This window comes from Loxodonta africana, chromosome 4 (assembly GCF_030014295.1).
Source record: "Loxodonta africana isolate mLoxAfr1 chromosome 4, mLoxAfr1.hap2, whole genome shotgun sequence".
NCBI lineage: Eukaryota > Metazoa > Chordata > Mammalia > Proboscidea > Elephantidae > Loxodonta > Loxodonta africana.
The window spans coordinates 29,209,039-29,230,531 of record NC_087345.1 but is presented as its reverse complement, the minus strand read 5'-3'; the positions used below and the strand labels follow the sequence as shown (position 1 = coordinate 29,230,531).

At 35.8% G+C, this 21,493-nt stretch overlaps 2 protein-coding genes across 4 annotated transcripts in view; one reads left to right on the top strand and one right to left on the bottom strand.

The window, feature by feature from the left end:
* The window catches only part of CHPT1 (choline phosphotransferase 1), a 40,698-nt gene extending 32,504 nt beyond the window's left edge, over window positions 1–8,194 (top strand). For 2 of the 3 annotated variants that reach the window (XM_064283687.1, XM_023538843.2), the window contains exons 5-9: window positions 1,200–1,331; window positions 2,672–2,830; window positions 3,285–3,410; window positions 5,334–5,444; window positions 8,026–8,194. In XM_064283687.1, coding sequence (XP_064139757.1) covers window positions 1,200–1,331; window positions 2,672–2,830; window positions 3,285–3,410; window positions 5,334–5,444; window positions 8,026–8,070 — 573 coding nt within the window. In that variant the 3' untranslated portion in view covers window positions 8,071–8,194. Of the gene's footprint in view, window positions 1–1,199; window positions 1,332–2,671; window positions 2,831–3,284; window positions 3,411–5,333; window positions 5,534–8,025 lie in introns of all 3 variants that reach the window. The other variant, XR_010321717.1, reaches the window with a different exon arrangement.
* SYCP3 (synaptonemal complex protein 3) lies at window positions 6,734–20,889 on the bottom strand. Its single transcript, XM_003405292.4, has 8 exons — window positions 20,243–20,889; window positions 19,800–19,869; window positions 19,601–19,635; window positions 17,788–17,905; window positions 16,041–16,140; window positions 13,034–13,132; window positions 8,230–8,334; window positions 6,734–8,105 (listed from the first exon to the last, which is right to left on the bottom strand). The coding sequence occupies exons 1-8, from the start codon at window positions 20,373–20,375 to the stop codon at window positions 8,052–8,054; spliced, it is 714 nt and encodes a 237-aa protein (XP_003405340.1). The 5' UTR covers window positions 20,376–20,889; the 3' UTR covers window positions 6,734–8,051.
* Between the last annotated feature and the right edge of the window lie 604 nt (window positions 20,890–21,493).

The window sequence follows — 21,493 nt, the reverse complement described above, 5'->3', positions numbered from 1 at the left end:
TTTACAAATGAAGAAATTAAGGCTTAGAATGGTTAAGTAATTTGTCCAAGAGTTCACAGCTAGTAAATATTGGAACTAAGAATTAAGCAGATTGATTCCAGACTCTATTTTTAATCACTAAGCTATATAAAAAAATACCTCCAGTAAAAGCTAGTAAGAAATTTCCCTGTGGCATTTAATATTAGGATTACTAGTTGCAGTTCATTTCAGTAGGCTCAGAAATAGACGTGAAGTATATTTTTATGTAGTACATTTCCCTTGGCATTCCTATACCTTATCATGTAAAAATAAATAGAAAAAAAAAATGCTATAATAGGCCTATACAGTGTATCAGAGGAAATGTTTGTGTATCTTGGTACCTGCTCAGCTAGTAACCAGAAGAAGGTGAAAGTGGACCCAGAAGCAGTTAGGCAGGTCTGATCAGTAAGTCAGACACGGTTGTCTTAAATTTGGAATCCTCATTTAAGTATAATGATGTAAAACACTGGGGAAGAATTCAATTTAATCTTAAAATAATTTCATTCAAATTTTTGGCAATACCATAGGAAGAAAGCACACTATTCTCACCAAAGGACACCTGTTTTCAACAAAATTTTACTATTTTCAATAAAAATTTCAATACGAATTTGTTTTAACTGTAGTTTTCACAAATTTTGATATATTTCACAAGTCTAATTTCAAAAGGTAGTAGCCTACAGCTTCTGGCAATTCATTGTTACTTTGTTTTAAATCCTTTGCTGCCTTTGGAAGTTTTCTTGAACAGCAATTGACCAACAGGTAAATATATATTGCTAGAGATTTAATCCTGAGTATTAACTACACACAGTTTTTGCATGCACACACATTGTGATATTTTTTACATTTATAATGCAGATCTTAATGTCTGCCTTTCCCATGATTCCACTTTTTGAGGCTGTTGAATTCAAACAATCTATTCTTTCTCATGTTCCTTTTGAGGCAGGTGAAGATCTTGTGAGATTAAATATTTTATCATGATTATGTAAATGGACATAGCTGAATTTGTTCGATTCATTTTTCACTTAATGAATAAAACCACTTCAAGAAATGTTAGCACTTCAGCCTGCATTCCAGACATTGAAGGTTCAGTTACAAAAAAAGGACAGCTCATTGTACAGGGCCATAATAGAAATAGAAATTCCATTTTCTTAATGATTTGTTTCTTTCCTCTATTCCTAAAGATACCCATTCTAGAAATAAAATGGAAGATCTTTCCAGTTCTTGGAGTAGTGGGTGGAGCAATATTTTCCTGTTCAAATTATTTCCATGTTATCCTCCATGGTGGCGTTGGCAAGAATGGATCCACGATAGCAGTAAGGCATTAATTTTATCATCATACAGTACTAATTTTATGATAAATTTCCTTATCACCACCTATAAAGAGATACTAAAAAGATGCCAAAGTTTAAGAATAGGGAAGTGAACTAAATACCTTAAAGAATATATTTTAGGAACAATATAAAAGCAAGGAGGCCTGGTGGCGCGAACAGTGAAGCGCTTGGTTGTTAACCAGAAGGTTGGTGGTTCAAAACCCCTCAAAAACTCCTTGGGGGAATGACTTGGTGATCTGCTCCCATAAAGATTATAGCCTAGGAAATCCAATAGGGCAGTTCTACTGTATGTCACATGGGATTGCTGAGTTGAAATAGACTCAACAGCACCTAACAAAAACAGTATAAAATTTAAAAAGTTTGGACTGCTGACATTCCATTTAATTATCCAGTTTCCTTACTGTACGTAATTAAGACTTGCCGTTTGTTTTCTTGCATTTTGTAACTTGAGCTAATAGGAGGTACAGGAGGAATGAGTTCCTAATTGAATAGCAGGAAAGCAGCCGAGGTCAGTGATTTCACACGTGGGGCAGTTTATTATTCACTGAATAAATTTTATTGAAATTCCACTGAAATGTATTTGAAGAACTAATCTTTTTTAAAATTTAAAAATTTTAACCTTAAGTTGAATGAGTATACACCTTGTATTTGTGTTCTTTATACCTTGTTCATGTTATACTTTGGAGCCCTGGTGGGATAGTGGTCAAGAGCTATGGCTGCTAACCAAAAGGTCAGCAGTTCCAATTCACCAGCTCTCCCTAGAAACCCTACGGGGCAGTTCTGCGCTGTCCTTTAGGGGTGCTATGAGTCGGAATCAGTTCAATGGCAACAGGTTATGGGTTCATGCCATACTTTAATGTTTATTCACATTTTCTAAAACTTTGAAACTTTAAAGTTGGAAAGTTAGCATTCCTATCAAGATTTTTTTTTAAACAGATATGTCATTGATGTCTTTTTTTAAAAAGCCTGTTGTCATCTTCAAGCTAGTGGAACATAGGAAGATATGTACCTATTATAACATTGTTGGAATGCCTTTAAATGTTGATGGCCTTCAGTGTAATAAAACTTTGTACAGAATGAATCACATTATTTTTAGCTGGTTATTAGTTTATATTTGTATGTATGTGAAACTGAATCAGACATCTGTGGCACTGTATTACCTCTGCGTAACCCTAGGGTTTTGTGGAAGTTTGAAAAGCACAGCTCTGATCTGTATACGTCTTTAGTTCTCTAGTTCTTAGCACAAAATAGATACTGAAAAAATGTGTGCGGTATCATAGATATGTCAAAATATGATGCTGCTTTTCTGCTTTATCCTTTAGGGCACAAGTGTCTTGTCACCTGGACTCCACATAGGACTAATTATCATACTGGCAATAATGATCTATAAAAAGTCTGCAACTAATGTGTTTGAAAAACATCCTTGTCTTTATACCCTAATGTTTGGGTGTGTCTTTGCTAAAGTTGCACAAAAACTGGTGGTAAGAAATTCTCTTATGACTTATGATATAAATAATGCACTTGGTCCTCAAATACAAGGCTAGAAACAATTTCAAACAATGGGTAAGTTTTCTCTTGTGGTATCACTATAAATGGTTAGCTATTTGTGTTCCAGGTAAAACTGTGAAACTATGAGTCATTATTCTATTCAGGGTGACAGACTTGTAACTATATAGTAAGTTATTTTAATTATTAGTTTAGCTTTAATTATCAATTATAACTTTCTGATAGCAAGGAATTTAAATATTGAAAACTTTAATAGGCGACCAGTCATGAGTTGGAGAAGTTTCAGAATCAGTATTCCAATATGAAATGTGAAGTCAGTCTTTTTATCCTTACCTGTCTTAATATTGAAGTTACAATTATCAGTCCTGAAAATAAAAGCTAAAATATTTAAAACTTAATAGTGAAATGATTTTGTTTACTTTTTTATAGGTAGCTCACATGACCAAAAGTGAACTGTATCTTCAAGACACGGTGTTTATTGGGCCGGGTCTTTTATTTTTAGACCAGTACTTCAGTAATTTTGTTGACGAATATGTTGTCCTATGGATAGCAATGGTAAGTAAGCACATTTCTGCTGAGATTTTTTAACAGATGTCAGATAACACTATGCTTAAGGTCATCTTAGTGACATTAGTAGCCTCAGTATCTACAGTCTGTAAATATTTCTAAATTATATTTAAAATTACTTCTTTTAAGCTGTGAGTTATTTTGTTTATATAGAAATGGCCCACATATCTGGAGGTCAGGCTTCCAACAACTTAAATCCTTGAAAACACAACTGTGTACTTCAAAAATAATATTGAAGAGTTGCCACCGAATTGGTTTTGATACAGGCAAATCCATGCTTGTTGTAGTTGAACTGTGCTCCATAAGGTTTTAAATGGCTGATTTTTTTGAAGTAGATCGTCAAGCCTTTCTTGTGAGGCACCTCTGGGTGGAGCTGAACCTCCAACCTTTCTGTTAACAGTCGAGCACGTTAACCATTTGTGTCACACAGGAACTCCACCTCAAAACTCACTTCACTCTTAAAGGACTATAAATACTTATTAGTGTCTGGCTTTTACTTAAGCTTGTTAAGATTATAGAATTACTCCCATTTTACAGCAGATAACTGGCAAATTAGATGGGGTTCTTGCTGAGTGCCATCGAGTAGATTCCGACTCACAGCGACCTCCTGTGACAGAGTAGAACTGCCCCATAGGTTTTTCATGACTGTAATCTTCACAGAAGCGGACTGCTGTATCTTTCTCCCACAGTGTGGCCGGTGGGTTCAAACTGCTGAAAACTTAATTACTGTCCTACCATAGCTCCTTAGGTGGGGTTAGTGCTAGCAAATTAGATGGGATTAGTGCATCAAGAACTATCAGCTAATGTTGAGGAAACGGAACAGACAGTACTACCAAATTCAAGCTTCTGAGACCATTTTGTGCTAGAAGTAGGCAACCCTATGTGTCTTTATGGATATGGCATAGTTTTATTTCATAGCGATAACTGAGTTATCAAGCAATGGTTAAATTTTCATTGATTACATCCTGCTTAAGGGATGTGAGCTTATATATATATTTCTATTCAAAAGGTTATAAAATACAGAATTACGATGCTTAAAAGAGAGAAGCTTTAGCCATCTGAGGGAAAAAAAAATCACTGGTAATACTTCCACCACAATATTGGATAAATGAAGTATTACTGAACTTTTTTATTTTGTTGGGATATCTTTACGGTTGGTTTTCAGCTGATGGTGATTCCTCAATTTTGTATACATTACAATTTTGTGCATACCTTCTTTCAACTATGGTCTTTTCCAGGCCTTTTACCTTCCTACAACTAATCTCAAGGAATAAGAAATATATCTGATGGAATGAGTTCATTATAAGATAATGGCTGATAGCCCCATAAGTAGAAAATCTGAGGCTTCATTACACAGCAGAAAAGTGACCGAGTATAGAGTCAGAAGAACCAGGTTCTGTTAACTTCCTGGCTTTGGTATTTTAGTTTAGTTCTTTTACCTCTCTGAGCCACAGTTTCTGTAATTGTGAAATACCTTGCATATTCCAGAGGACTATAAAACCCACTGCTGTAGAGTCGATTCTAACTCATATTGACCTTGGTGGTGCAGTGCTGAAGCCCTTGGCTGTTAACCAAAAGGTCAGTGATTCAAACCCACAAGCTGCTCCACAGCAGATGTCAGTCTGCTGCCTTAAAGACTACAGCCTTGGAAACCCCATGGGGCAGTTCTCTGTCCTGCAGGGTGGCTGAGTGAGAGGACTATAAAAAAAAAATAAAACAAAAACCCTGCCTTGAGAGGACTATAGTGATGGTCAAATGTGCAACAGATGAATGTACTCTAAAACGTAATATTTTCAGTGAACTTTTTTTTTTTTTTTTTTTTAAAGGTTTGAGATTTGGGGGAAACAGAAAAATAGCTGCTGCTTCAGAAAAGACAGACCATAATACATACTTTCTTGTTTGTTTCCAAAGGTCATTGCTTCATTTGATATGATGACATACTTTAGTGCTTTGTGCCTGCAAATTTCAAGACACCTTCATTTAAGTATCTTCAAGACTTCATGTCACCAAGCACCTGAACAGGTTCACAAGCATATTGACTAATAGCCCAAGGAGAAGAGGAGAAGCAGTTAGGGGAACCTATGAGTGAAGGAAATCCCCCTTTGCAGGAGGCTAGTATACTATCAAATAAGGTTATATTTGAATATAAAACATAAGTCCTGCAGATTCCATTATGTCTATCTCAGTTATGAAGCCCTCATTGTATACCAGCATTTTTGATCACATATTATCAGAGTGAACGTGTAACAATCTACAAATTAATTAGAAACAAGACCAAAGAAAGAAATTTCAATCCTGAGGATAAGAAAGTGAGCTAGTGTAGCCTAAACAGCAGCAATCTGTCTCTGAGAAATATTTTAGGCATTTGGAGTTTTCACTACCAAATAATTACATAAAAATTCAGGACCTGAAGGATTTTATAGCTATCTCGAGAGTGATGCTTACTTTGATTGCTGAAAATTGAAAAGTGAGATCATAGTATACTGCATAAGTGCATAGCTTGTAATCCCATAATTGCTGCAACAATTTTATAAGAAATTATTTTTAACAGCCATTTTTCAAAAGGTGTTATTAAAAAATACTTATTTTGGTGTACAATTAGAATTTAAAGATCTAACTGGAATTTTCTATAATTTGTATTCAGTAACAGAAATTTGTCTTCCAGTTCAGAAAAACAAATCAATCTTTACATTGAGAGAAACTTGTTCTTTGATAATCTGAGTTAAACTTTCATTGCAATAAGAAAGAAGACATTAAACATTCTCTTATGAAAAATAAAACAGTAAAGCACAATTGAGATGTAAGAAAATTAGTAACTTAAAAAAACATGGCAAAAATATCTTTCCTTTAGCGTATCAGCCGAAGTTACTTTAAGTACACACACTCATTTGATATGGTTAAGAGGATAAAATATCAGCTATTGGACAACTCACTAAAACTAAGTGCCATCGAGTCGATTCCGACTCATAGCAACCCTACAGGACAGAGTAGAACTGCCCCATAGAGTTTTATTGGACAACTAAGTACATTATATACTAATTTTTACCTTTCCACTTTCACTTAAAATTTAGATTGCTCCTTATGAATACTGGAACTGTCACAAGGATCTTTGTGATTCAATCTTTAGACTCCCATCTGACCCTATTTTTAATTTTATGCAGTGGTTCTGTAGACCATATGCTGTATGATCAAATAATCAAAAAAGTACAGGAATAATAACATACTCTCATCTATCTTAAGAAAGAAAAAGGTTTATGAACAAAACAGTAAAAATTGATAATCCTTAAAAGTACACAGTGAACACTCTGGTCTAAAGTAGTTATTTTGCTTCTGTAACTGCTGGCAAAACTCAAATAAGGACCTTCTTAGATGCTTGAATAGTACTTAAAATTTATCTATATACCAACATACACTAAATGCAAAAATTTAGGAAGTAATCTGTCCCCTTTTTGTCAAGTATTAATGGTGAAGGACTAATTTCTTTCCAGTATTAAGTCATCACAGTTATAAAAAGAGAATCTGTATGGACTTTTAAAAATAACAGAAAACCTTAAAACTAAGAGAAGGGTGAATTGTAGACACAAGAATTAGAATTTAAAACTTGTGGAAAAACAGGAGAAAGTCACTCCTCTCCTCCTAATGGGCATATTTTTTGTTTTGAATGAGCCACTGAAATCAATTTCAGTAAAAAATAAGTTTAACTTATTTCAAATGCTGTAACAATTTAATATTTATTAGATCAAATGTTTCCAACTGAAGATTCCATGTTATTCTATGTTTTAAAACATACGCATTTTAAAAGACAAGGCGTAAGAATTGTCCAAGTTTGGAAATGAAGAATGTAAAATCAAATTTCCATATAGTCACTGAATACTAAGACTGAAGAGAACCTTCTGGGTAATTCAAAGACAGATGTGAAATATTTAAACCATAAGTAATTAAGTATGTTAATGAATGCTCGTAATCATTGCTAAGGGCAGTGTGTCATTTAATTGTGGACTAAACCCAATTAAATGGTATTTTGATATTTTTAGAAATGACATATTCACAAATCTGTGTCTTAAAACTGGTATTTATTTATCTTGTTAACGATTTTTAGCAGTTTAATTTATTCCAGAATACAAACTTAAGTTGCTCTTAATAAATTTTTTAAGTCAATAGTGTAGATTTTCTTCTGAACTCTTACATTTCATTAGCTTTGTAACTTAATGAGTGTATACAAAGAGATGTACATAGAAAATATTTTGTATTTTTTTTTTCTTAAAGAACAACAATGTAATCTTCCATACTGTGCTTTCTACCGTTTGGTACTGATATAAATCTACTGAAGCCAAAACCTAAAATAATCTTTATTGCTAAAGTTAATTGACATTGTTAGGGATAAAAATGCACTATGACTACCAAAGAGCTGAAAGCTTCATACTATAACTTTAGAATTGCTGCTACCCACGTTAACTGTTCAGATTTTATTTAAGGTTAACAGAAAAGGGGTCTTGTGCTTAACAAACAAGCTAATGAATAACAGGATATAATAATCTAAACTGGAATTTTTAAACTAAAGATGTGCCCTCAGCTAATGTTATAATTGTGTCATATTACTTAGGTTCAAGTTCTTTCTTCAAAGAGTCATCAGAATAACATGGACTGAAGAGACTTTCGAACACTTGCCATCTCTTGCTGTTGCTGTTATATGAAAAGAGATATTAAACATTTGTTTAATATTTAGTTAAGTGTTATGCATATTTCAGCAAATAAAGTATTTCAGTGTCTAATCTGTAGCTTTTCAGTTTTAAATATAACTACTTACAGTGTCCATCATAATTCTTTTTTGCAACATAGCCATTTCTTTTTTAAGTTCACTTTGTGTACCAGTAAAAAGATTATCATGGCTCTTCTCCAGGTCCTCCATAGTCTAAAACACAAAAGGTTAGTTCAGTCACAAACCACCACGTTTCATCTCAAGCTCTAAACTCGTACAATTAATTTTCAAAAATAAGAACTTTTTAATATTCAAGTAATGTTTTTTTATTCCAAATAAAATTCTAAGTCATATGTGAAGACCAAAATACCACTAAAGGAAGTTTTTAAAAGTGATATTTGAGTTGAATATAGGAGGTACAACAGTAGTATACTCTGCATAAAACAATGGGTTAATGAACTGTTCAGGTCAAGATGAAGCAAAAAATAGAAGTGCCATATCAATAAATACCAAAATTTTAAGAATCTATAATAACCCTTCTAAACACCAGGTAATAACCCATTTATGGGCTATGTGGGTTAGCCAATGTGACACGATTTCATCAGAGATAATAAAATGACCTGCACTATGACCTCTTTCAAGTTATGAAAAAATAGTTTTAAATCTTCACTCTTCATCCAACAAATAGTTATCTAGTGCCTACTATGTAAAAAATACTATGTTATGTGCTGTGGAGGAATTAAAAATGACTACACGATTGCCCCCATATACTAGTGAGAAAAAACTTTTAAAAAACAAATTTTGTATTAGGTATGGAAATGCAACTTGTAGCTATATAGTAGAAAATGGGAACTACTTCCAATTTAGCTAGCAAAAGAATAAGATTTCAATAGGTAAAGGAGTTTAAAAGTATTCTCAAGGAAGAGCCTAAGTAAAAGGATTGAAGTACATGGTCAGTTAGTTCAAAAAAAATTACTTTAAGGGGTGGGAGAAAAAGGTGGCAGTAAATGAAGCTAAATTAAAAGGGGTCATACAGTTTTTCAAGTGGGAAAGGATATGTTTTAGGAAGATAATATGGCAGATCTATAAAGGATGGATTAGAGAACAGACAGATCAGTTAAGAGTTTTAATAGTCCAAGCAAAGCTGATGAGGTCCCTGAACTAGGACGGTAGCAGTGGAATTTAAAAGAAAGTAAGTGAATAACCTCCGCAGAGATAAAAATTACAGTCTAGTAATAATGTGAAGAACAAGGGAGATACTGTCAAATACTAAAGATTCTACCCTAAGTGGTAACATTTAGTAAAAATCTTTCCCAGTTCTTTATCAAACCTTCACACAAATTAATAAATGGTTTTCAGGGAGCATTAGAGCAAGCCAACAAGCTCTACTAGGAAACACTTTTAAAGTAACTGTTTTTTGTTCATATGTGTGTGTGTGTGTGTGTGTGTGTGTGTGTGTGTGTGTAAAATTTTAAACAGGGCTTGGAACTGGTTCATTCCAGTTTGAGCCCCTGCTGAGAAATTTGCATCTCTAACAAGTTCCCAGCCAATGCTATGATTCTACCCCAGATAAACTGAATCAGAATCTGCATTTTAACAAAATCCCCATAAAATCTTAAGAATCTTCATACCTAAGAATCACCTGGGTAGCTAACAGATACATGAGGAAATGCTCACAATCATTAGCCATTAGAGAAATGCAAATCAAAACTACAATGAGATTTCATCTCACTCCAACAAGGCTGGCATTAATCCAAAAAACACAAAATAATAAATGTTGCAGAGGCTGTGGAGAAACGGGAACACTTTTACACTGCTGGTGGGAATGTCAAATGGTACAACCACTTTGGAAATTGATTTGGCACTTCCTTAGAAAGCCAGAAATAAACTACCATACAATCCAACAATCCCACTCCTTGGAATATATCCTGGAGAAATAGGAGCCTTTACACAAACAGATATATGCACACCCGTGTTTATTTCAGCACTGTTTACAATAGCAAAAAGATGGAAGCAACCAAGGTGCCCATCAACGGATGAATAGATAAATTATGGTATATTCACACAACGGAATACTACGCATCGATAAAGGACAGTGATGAATCTGTGAAACATTTCGTAACATGGAGGAATCTGGAAGGCATTATGCTGAATGAAATTAGTTGCAAAAGGACAAATATTGTATAAGACCACTATTATAAGAACTTGAGAAACAGTTTAAACAAAAAAAAATATTTGATGGTTACGAGGGGGAGGGAAGGAAGGTGGGAGAGGGGTATTCACTAATTAGATAGAAGATTAGAACTACTTTAGGTGACGGGAAAGAGAACACACAATACAGGAGAGGTCAGCACAACTGGACTAAACGAAAAGCAAATAAGTTTCCTGAATAAACTGAATGCTTCGAAGGCCACGATAGCAGAGGCAGGGATTTGGGGACTATGGTTTCAGGGGACATCTAACTGGTATAATCTAAGATAACATTCTGCATCCCACTTTGGAGAATGGCATCTGGGGTCTTAAATGCTGGCAAGAGGCCATCTGAGAGGCATGGATTGGTCTCAACCCACCTGGATCAAAGGAAAATGAAGACCACCAAGGATACAAGGTAATTACAAGCCCAAGAGACAGGGCCGCATAAGCCAGAGACTACACGGGCCTGAGACCGGAAGAACTAGATGATGCCTGGCTACAACCGGTGACTGGAACACAACAGAGAGCCCCTCGGGGAGCAGGAGAGCAGTGGGATGCAGACCCCAAATTCTCATAAAAAGACCAAACTTAACGGTCTGAGACTAGAAGGACCCCAGTGGTCATGGCCCCCAGACCTGTTGGCCCAGGACAGAAACCATTCTCAAAGCCAGCTCTTCAGACAGGGATTGGACTGGACAATGGGTTGCAGAGGGATGCTGGTGAGGAGTGAGCTTCTTGGATCAGGTGGACACCTAAGACTGTCGGCATCTCCTGCCTGGAGGGGGGATGAGAGGGTAGAGGGGGTTAGAAGCTGGTGAAATGGACACGAAAAAGACAGAGTGGAAGGAGAGAGTAGGCTGTCTCATTAGGGGGAAAATAATTGGGAGTATACAGCAAGATGTATATAAAGTTTCTGTGTGAGACTGACTTGACTTGTAAACTTTAAAGCACAATAAAAATAAAAAAAATTAAAGAATCACCTGGGGATCTTGTTAAAATGTAGAGGTAGAATCATTAGCATTGGCTGGTAACTTGTTACAAATGCAAATTTATCAGCAGGGGTTCAAACCAGAATGAACCAAGTCCAAGCCCTGATTTTAAAGTTCTTTTAAAAATATTTAAACTATTTTACTAGTTTACTCAAAGCATTCAATTACAGGTAGTTCCTGACTTATGACAGGGTTCCGTTATGATGACTCTGTCTTAAGTTGGTTCTCTGACATAAGTCAATTACCTCTCTTTTTGGTTTTCATTATTATTGCTTTTTATTATCAGTATCTTTATAAATCCAATAGTCTTTGGGACTTTAAAACATTACAAACAAACATCTGCAAATTATACACTGCATCATATGTAGTACATGTTACTAATGGTAAGATGTACCAAAAAAAAAAAAAGATGGTTTTAAGTGTGGTTCATCAGTTCTAAGTCTGGTTTGTAGTAACTCCAATACATCATAAATTGGGGACTACTGTACTTTAGAAGAGTGACATTTTAACATGTATTTGATTATTTAAAAGAATTCTCCCATTAAAAAAAAGTATATGCGGATTCCACCGAATGAATAGCTACTAAAAAATAAATGTGTATCTGTGTAAATAAGACATCAGCGTCACAGATATTTACTAATATGCACATGTGACAGGGAAGTTTCAATCCACAAAATTTTAATCCTCAAGGACTTTTTTATTATACATCTGGGCTCTCTTTTATGATTATCAGTTGACATATAAAGCCATTTTTTGTCACTTTAATAATTCTAGAAGCAAATATGCCATAAATACTTACACAATGAACCAAAAAAAAAAAAACCAAACCCGTTGCTGTCCAGTCAATTCCAACTCATAGCAACCCTAAAGGACAGAGAAGAACTGCCCCACAGGGTTTCCAAGGAGCACCTGGTGGATTCCAACTGTCGACCTTTTGGTTGACAGCTGTAGCTCTTAACCACTACGCCATCAGGGTTTCCACTTAGATAATACATTTGAAAATAAAAGATTCAGTATTTTAGTTGGGTATTTCCTATTTAATGAACAGTGGTGATACAAAGACAAATAGACTACCTAACCAAATCCAAACCCACTGCCATCGAGTCAATTCCGACTCATAGCGACCCTACAGGACAGAGCAGAACTGCCCCACAGAGTTTCCAAGGAGCGCCTGGTGGATTAGAGCTGCCAACCTTTACGGTTAGCAGCTGTAGCACTTAACCACTACGCTACCAGGGTTTCCATTAGTTGGGTATTTCCTGTTTAATGAACAGTGGTGATACAAAGACAAAATAATAGACTACCTAGAGGGTCGCTATGAGTCGGAATCGACTTGAAGGCTCTGGGTTCGGGTTAAAAAGGATTTACACTTTATATTTTCAATTATATATTTACTGCTGCTCTCCTAAAACACTGATTGTTAGAGAACTAAGATTAAAGTGTTAAAATATTAATTTTATGCATGATATACACATTTCTAGGTAAAATCTCCAATTTATCATTTTCTCTTTTAATTCCTACAAAACCATTAATGAATTCTAAAAGTAAAAATATATTTAACACATAAGTTAAATAAGGAATAATGAATTCAAGTGGAAAATGGATAAGAATTTAAAATGTATAAACCAAAATGTTTTTTCCTCATAGATTTGCAAAGAAAAAAAAAATTCCACTTCCATATATACACTATGTTTTATAAGAATGAATTGTGCTACCAAAATACAACAAACCTTTATGAACTGCTCATATAACTGTTTAATTGTTTTCAGTCTCTGGCTCTGAATAATTCTAGATTGTTGAAAGAATTTTTGTTGCTGTCGAAACATAGTCTACAAATATAAAAGGAAAAAGTGATAACACATTTGGGTAAAATTTTAAATTTAGCAAAAAAATAATTCTACATTAAAAGTATTAATTTTAAAATTAATACTTTTTTAACATTTTCTTTTTAACTATTAAGATCACATTTCATTAATCTGTGTTCACCACTAATATATAATAATCCTACCAGTTAAGTAGAAAATACTCTTTCTCAACAATATTCAAAATGTATCTTAATTCTTGGCGATTTCAATGTCCACACAGATGATCCTTCTGATAATGCTGGCCTTTCAGTTCCTTGACTTACTCTCCACCAATGATTTTTGTCTTTCACCCTATTTTAACCATTCTCTTACACTGTCTTACCCTAGATTTTGTCATTACCAATAACTATGACCAGTACACACTATTAATAATAGCAAAAACTTATATATTAACTGTGTCAGACAATGTTCTCAACCCCTATAAATTTATATATGAACTCATTTAATCCTCAAAACAACCCTGAGATACGTATTCTTATTACATCCCCTTTCACAGATGAGAAAACTGAAGTACAGAGATAATTTGTCCATGATTTGACAGCTAGCAATCGATCAAACCAGAATTTGATTCCAAATTTGATTCCACAGTCCAGTGTCTATAAACATTATATTTATACCGTCTCTCCATATATCCCATTAGTCAAACACTACCTCCCTGCCTCTTAAGCTCACTTAGTACTACAGCTCAATTACCTATCAGGACCTAAAATCCATTCATCCTACTACTTTTACCATCCCTTATCTTCAACCCCATGTCCTCATTTTTTCCCAGTTTAAATCCCATGGTTAAGCATTATAAATATTCTCATGCATATATACCTTGCCCTTTCTCACCATCACATTTGCTTGGCTAAACCCCAACCCTGGAAAATCTAATTCTCTAGGTACTCTGCAGCTATTCATAGTTACAGAAAAACCCACAACCATGTCGACGGGCCTCACTTTAAATTCATAATCGCTATGACCACTAACCTAAATTCGACCCTTAATGTTACCCGGCAATTACATTTCCTTAGTCCATTCACTGGCCCACACTCAGAAAACTATTTCATACTTTCTCCTCTGTCCTCAAAAGGTAACACCTCCCTCCACTAACTTTACTCTTAACTGGTGACCTTTTTTCACTAAACAAGTAGAAGCAATCCAAAGGTTACTTCTAGTCTCCCATCACATCTACCACCTACCTACATCCATCTGTGCTTGTATACTCTACCTTCTCTCCTACTTTTAAGCATGAACTATCCCTGTTCTTTACTAAGACCAACTTTTTCACTGGCCACCAGATCCCACCTATTCTCAGCAATGGTCCTTTTCAGCAGTGGTCCCTGTCCAGTATTTAAAAAATTTCCCTCTAGATTTTTCATATCAGCATACAAACATACCACTATTTAGCTAATCTTAAACAAAAACTATATTCCATTTCTCCTCAGGCTACCACCCCATTTTTTTCTTTGCCAATCCCCTACTCATTCCAGTCAGGCTTTTGCACTCACTCTTCCACCAAAATCATGCTTACAAAGATACCAATGACCTCCCCGTGGTCAAATCCACCTTATTTGGCCCATCAGCAGCATATGACAGTTAAAAGGCTTTCTTCACTTGGTTTTCTATTAGGCCACTAATTCTCACTCTCCTTAACTGGTTCCCCCTCATCTCCTGGAACAATGATGAAGTACTTCAGGGCACAGCCCTTAGACTTGTCTTTAACATTTATAATTCTTCCCTTGCTAAACTTATACACTTTCACAGCTTAAATTCTATCTTTATGCTGATAACCCCTAAGTGTCATATATCCAGTGATCTACTCAACACTGCCCCTTGGATGTTTTATGTACACTTCGAATTTAGTATTTCCCAAACTGAGATGATCAATCCCCCTTAAATTATTTTATATGAACAGTACGTTGGATCTTAGAGAAGAGATACATGATAATTTTACAGCTTTTAAATAAGAAATGTGTGATATTTTACAGCTCTTAGATAAAAAATGTGTGATAATTTTACAAACAATGCAAGGATGAAATAAAAGTAGAATGTAGTAGTTATGCAGGATATGGGCAGGGCTGACTTCCAGCCCTATAGGGATGGGCAGATGACAGCAAGTCTGACCATTACTAATAAACCATATCCTGACCACAATGACTAGTTCAGGAGGGGGCAAATGATCCAAACTAGATCAGTGATATATTCCAGAGGACTTTTCTGTCAGCGGTATTGAGGAAGACTGTCTTAATCGACCAGGGTTACAAAACTGGTGATAAGTCAAGGATTGCAAGAAGCTATCTTGCTTACTACATTAAGAGAACCTAATAAGAAATGGAGATAGAGCCCAGGTGACAATGCATCAGCAACCCTTCCCCTCCCCCATCTAGCTTTACCTAAAGCTAAACAGTTCTTGTGTGCTGTCAGTCCATTCCAACTCATAGCGACCCTAATAGGACAGAGTAGAACTGCCCCCACGGGGTTTCCAAGGCTGTAATCTTTACGGAAGCAGACTACCACATCTTTCTGCCTTGGAGCGGGTGGTAGGTTCGAACTGCTGCCTTCTCAGTTAGCAGCGGAGCACTTAACCACAGCACTACCAGGGCTCCTTACAGCTAAACTACCTAAATAAAATTATTATTTTGTGCTCTGGCAAATTTCTGTCACCTGGAACTATAAGAATCTCAACTAACGGGAAGCAAAGATTTTTATAAGTTTGATATATACCTATACTTCTGTGCTTTACAGTTCAGCAGGGCCAAAACACATAGCCAGCAATGGGTAACGGAACCTGGCAAAGTTCCATGGGTCTACTACAAGGCTAGGCTCTCCCTTCCTACTTGAGACTTGGTTACAACAGATTGATTATAAAGCTAAGCATGATACCAACAGCTAGTTTTTCTTCTTGTTCCTCAGCTTTCTGCACATCTGTATCCCACTGCTGAAACAAACTCAGAAACTGCTGAGAATATTCTTGGTTAAGCTTCTGCCTATAAAACATAATAATGAATATGAAAAGATGTTAACATTCAAAAACAAAAAATTTTTTTTTGACAATTTATACTACACAAAAAAGGAAATAATAGCAGCTTAAATCTGATGGGAAACCAAGAAGTAAAATTATCACCACTGGACTAAACCGAAAGCTAGGAAGTTTCCTGAACACAACCAAACACTTTGAGGGACAGTGTAGCAGGAGGAGGGGCCTGGAGACTATGGTTTCAGGGGACATCTGGGTCAACTGGCATAACAAAGTATATTAAGAAAATGTTCTGCATCCCACTTTGGTGAGTGGTGTCTGGGGTCTTAAAAGCTAACGAGTGGCCATCTAAGGTAACATCAATCGGTCCCAACCTACCTGGAGCAAAGAACAATGAAGAACACCAAAGACACAAGGAAATATTAGCCCGAGAGATAAAAGGGGCCATATAAACCAGACACTCCATCAGCCTGAGACCAGAAGAACTATGTGGTGCCTGACTATCACCAATGACTGCCTGACAAGGAACACAACAGAGAGTCCCTGATGGTGCAGGAGAAAAGTGGGTGCAGAATTTAAATTCTAGTAAAAAGACCAGACTTAACAGTCTGACTGAGACTGGAGGAATCCCAGAAAACATAGCGCCCGGATTCTCTGTTAACCCAGAACTAAAACCATTCCTGAAGGCAACTCTTCAAAGGACAGACTGGATTATAAGACATAAAATGATACTCGTAAACAGTGCGCTTTCTGGTTCAGGTAGACACACGAGACTAACAGGCAGCTCCTGTCTGGAGGCAAGATGAGACGGCAGAAAAGGACAGGAGCTGGTTGAATGGACACAGGAAATTCGAGGTGGAAAGGAAGAATGTACAATCACATTATGGGGATAGCAACTAGGATCACATAACAATACGTGTATAAATTTTTGAATGAGAAACTAACTTGAGCTGTAAACTTTCACCTAAAGCACAATTAAAAAAAAAAAGTAAAAACTATGATTCTCCTAACAAGCTAATAACAGAGACGCCCTCTCACATATCTTAGCCCTTAAAAACTAATGAAACTTTGTATGTATAAATTTTCCAGAAAAAACTTATTTTATTGCAAGTTTAATTTTCATGTTTTTCTACCGAATATATGTTCTGATATGATATTTAATGAGGTTATTTATCATATAGGGTTTATAAATAGAAATATTTCACTTAATTTTTTCCGCACTTTGACACAATAAAAGTTCTGTACAAGAAATAGTTAATTCAGCTAAAATACACAAATTATTTACCACGAGACTGACCTTTGTCTACACCAATGAATACAGTTAACTACCACAAGACTAATGGTTTATATACTTGTTACTCAGCTAGCGTATTTCTAGAATGAATATAAATTACTTTTATAGTAGGAAAAAAATGTTATTTGAAAGGGGAAAAAAAGGTAATCCTTATTGACTACTAGGATATATATCAATTCTATAAGAAGTGAAGTTTAGGTCTAAAGGATTTATCTGCTTAGAGAAAAATCAAGCCAAATATACTTTTGACTAATACTCCAATAAACAGAAGACAATAGTATTTTCATTAGTAATTTGCTTAGTAGCCCATGCATACTAATTAATGAAACAAATGTTGTACCTCTAAGAATACAACAAACTTACCTTTGCTCTTTTTGTGTTTTCCAAATACTTTCAATTTTCTGGTTACTGCTTTTGAGAGAAGCCTTAGTATACATTTCTAATCTTTTTCTCTTTGCAAGAAGAGCCTTGTTAATGTCAGCTATATTGGAAATATTCATTAAATTTAATTTTGAAGAAAATTATTTTGTTCCACATGTTCAAATTAATTATGAGTAAAGCTGATTCAACAATATTGGAAAGACATTTTAAATTAAATTGAAACATAGACATTTTAAAAAGCAAGATTATTTGCTCATTTCTTTATGCTAAGAAAATTTTCAGCTACTAGTATGGCAATTCTAATTTTCTGAACTTCAGATTTTTTTTTTTTTAGAGATTATAAAAACAGAAGTAATAAACAAAACAGTTTCTATTTTCCAAAATATGTATAAGGGATCTCAAGTACAGGTTTTAATTTTCTCATGTGAAAACACAAAAGCTAAATTTTTTTAAGTGTATAAAATTCCCTCTAATTAAATGGGCACATTTAGATGAATTATTGTTAGAACTCATTACATGAAACACACAAAAGTATTCTATAAAAAATTGAAATCCCAAAGAATTAAAAGTTACATAAGAAAATTATTTTTAAAAATATAGTGATACTTTTAAAGTGTCTTTTTTACTAAAAGAGACAAAGACCAAAGATAAAAAAAATTCTAGTTTCAGTAAATACCTAAATAAATTCAAGAACACTTTAAAATACTTCATTTTTTTTTTTTTTTTAGGGCATTTTCCCATAAGTACTGTACTTCATACAATACTTCAAATAATGCTTTGGTAAACATATGCTTTTATGTTATGGAGCTACACGCAATGGTTATTTTTTAGTAATCATAATGGAGCCGAACTATTATACAAATATTTTACACTTTAGTATCCATCTATAATAATGAATTTGTAAGACCATTCATAAAAAAAGCACTTTGTCACCACAAGTTAGAGCAAAGCTCCCAAAAAAGACTTGCTTGTGTGAATAATCCATATAGAGGAACCAAATATTGACTTTTTTTTTAATAGTAACCTCTAACAGTTAATTTATCTCATCTGACATACCATTTATAACTTACGAAATTTTGAATCTGAGTATGTATCTCTTACTAGACAGCAAAGTTGTCTTTAGCTCTCCATTACGTAATTTATTAACACAAAAATAGTGTTAATTTCAGACGCTTGAATTTATACTGCCCCTCCCTTGAAGAACACAGGGAAGTCACAGAAAATAACTGAATTGAGAAAAACTGAAATGTGTACACATGTGTGTAGTCACTTACCCTGTGAACACAGACATAGAGTTTTCCCATCCATTTTTCTTCTAATATTCCATAGTCCATTAAATTCACACATGTAGAAAACTACCATTCTTACCTCACCATTGTTAGGACCACTCTTACCCTTCACATCAACAATATGGAAAAGGTAAGAAAATCTATGAAGCTGAATTACACCACTTACGCATAATCCTATATATAAGAACAAGGCATTAATAACAGTCCTGTAGTCCACTGATTATCGTTTACTGTTACACAAGTCAAGGAGCCCTGTGGTACAAGGATTAAGTAATCAGCTGCTAACTGAAAGGCTGGTGATTGTAACTCATCAGCAGCTCTACAGAAGAAAAGATCTGGTGATCTGTCCTGTAAAGATTTACAGCCTAGGAAACCCTATGCAGCAGTTCTACTTGGTCATATAGGGTCACTGTAAGTCGAAAATCAATTCAATGGTACACATTAACATTTTAAAAGTCATGGTTTAAAGCAATTTTCTTTATATACAAATACCTTCTAAAACATACCTCCAAATCTTTCCAGCATATTCTGTACTTCACCCCTGTGAAGAAATTACATTAAGAACTTTTAACTAAAGGTACATAAAATACCATGCTTGTTTTGGGAAAAATATTACATGCCAAGTGTTTTACATACAACAATTGTAACCAAAGTAGAATTTTTTAAAAGTACTTCAACAGGCAAACGTTATTTTGAGCACATTACCCCACATCTTCCTGAACTATTCCTGTGGAAGGCCTTTTCTTCCCATGCTTATCAATTACTGGAGTCTTTCCTGCATTGACAATAAAAAAGAAAAGCATTCTTGAACATAAGTATGCTATTTTGGTAATTTTTAATGAAATAATTTTCATTTTGGGGTCTTGGTTTTTTGTAACAAAAATTTATAAACGCAGACTTATAGTTTAAAACATAGTGCGTCAAAAACAAATGAATTGTAGGACGTTGTTACTGCCAAGGAGGCCTGGTTGCACCGTGGTTAATACCTCGGCTGCTAACCAACAGGTCAGCAGTTCAAAACAACCAGGCACTCCTTGGAAACCCTATGAAGCAGTTCTACTCTACTCGCTGTGAGCTGGAATCTACTTGACTGCAATGGGTTTGGTTTTTTGGTTTGTCACTGCCCAAAGGTATTAGATATACTGTACCTTCAGTAATATCCTCCGCTGAACCACTTAAGTCCTTTTTATCTTCTCTGTCAAAGCCATATGCTCCTGTAACCTGATCCTCCATTGCTGGCTTCACAGATTTTCCAGTATGCTTTCTTCCAGAAGGCGCCATTGGTAGGTAGGTGTTTTCTGACTTTAAAAATAGATCTCTCAAAACTTATTTTAAATACACTATTTAAATATACTGGTAGATTTTACAATTAGGGATATCGAATGATTCGCTTGGTTAATTAAATTTTAAAAAACAAAGACTGTGAAGTTTCCTCATTTCTCTTAGAAAGTAGGCCAAAAAGGTAACAAAGATCACAGCATCAACCCTGACTCCAAGTTGGCGACGGAAAGTTGGATCTGGGAACTACTGGGTCTGAATTTTCACCTTGCCACTGCCAGATTCGTGCTGGTTAAATTTGGGCAAATCTAGTCTCTGCATCTCAGTCACAAAGTGAGAATGTGACTGTTGGGAAGACCAGTCGTGCACATGCCAACAATAAATTCACAGCAATACAAGTAAAATATAAAAACTCTGGAGGATTGGCCTCGGAAAATTAACTTCCACCTGAGATTTCCACAAAATATACATCGAGGAAAAACGAAGAGAAGCCCTTAGTTAATTTTAGTTTCTGAGGCGTTTGGGGGTGGGCGGGAGGGAGAGACAGACGAAGCCTCCCAGCGACTTTAGCCCTCGCATTCCACTCGCCGCTGCTAACCTCCCAAGAGCGACCTGACTTTCAATTTCAACCCTCCCCTCGCCCGCTCAGGCCCGGCCCTCAGTGAGGTTCGAGGCCTCCATTTTCCCGTCAGAGACCCCAGATAACACCACGGAGCAGTTTTACCTCACCCGCCACGAGCAGCCTCTGGGCCGGACTCCCGGGCTGTACAAACTCCTCCTCACGCCACAAAAAAACCCCAAAGGCTACAGACCACAGTTATCAATCTCCTGAGACATGACCCCGCAAGTCCAGCCTTCCCAAATCCCGCTCCTCACCTAAACCGCGCGCTTCTCCTCAGCGACGCTCGGCTGAGGTACCTCAGCGCTCGCGCGGGAGTAAAACCAGTCTCGCTCTCGCTGATTGGTCGGCGCGGACGCGCATGCGTGCTGCGAGGCGGCGGAGCCTGGCCCCTGTGAGACGGCGTCGCTCGAAGCCGCACGCCCAGAGCTTCTGCGCCGCTGCCCGTGGTTGGCTTGGCGCGTGTTGCTTTCCGGTTTTTGCTTTTAAGGTTTTTATAATA

Excerpts from the sequence above, each read along its gene's own strand:
- SYCP3 (XM_003405292.4), bottom strand. The coding sequence starts at position 20,375 with ATGGCGCCTTCTGGAAGAAAGCATACTGGAAAATCTGTGAAGCCAGCA. Across the intron at positions 16,141-17,787 it reads AAAACACAAAAAGAGCAAAG|GCAGAAGCTTAACCAAGAAT; the intron begins GTAAGTTTGTTG and ends TATGTTTTATAG. Across the intron at positions 8,335-13,033 it reads TATATGAGCAGTTCATAAAG|ACTATGGAGGACCTGGAGAA; the intron begins GTTTGTTGTATT and ends TTTGTGTTTTAG.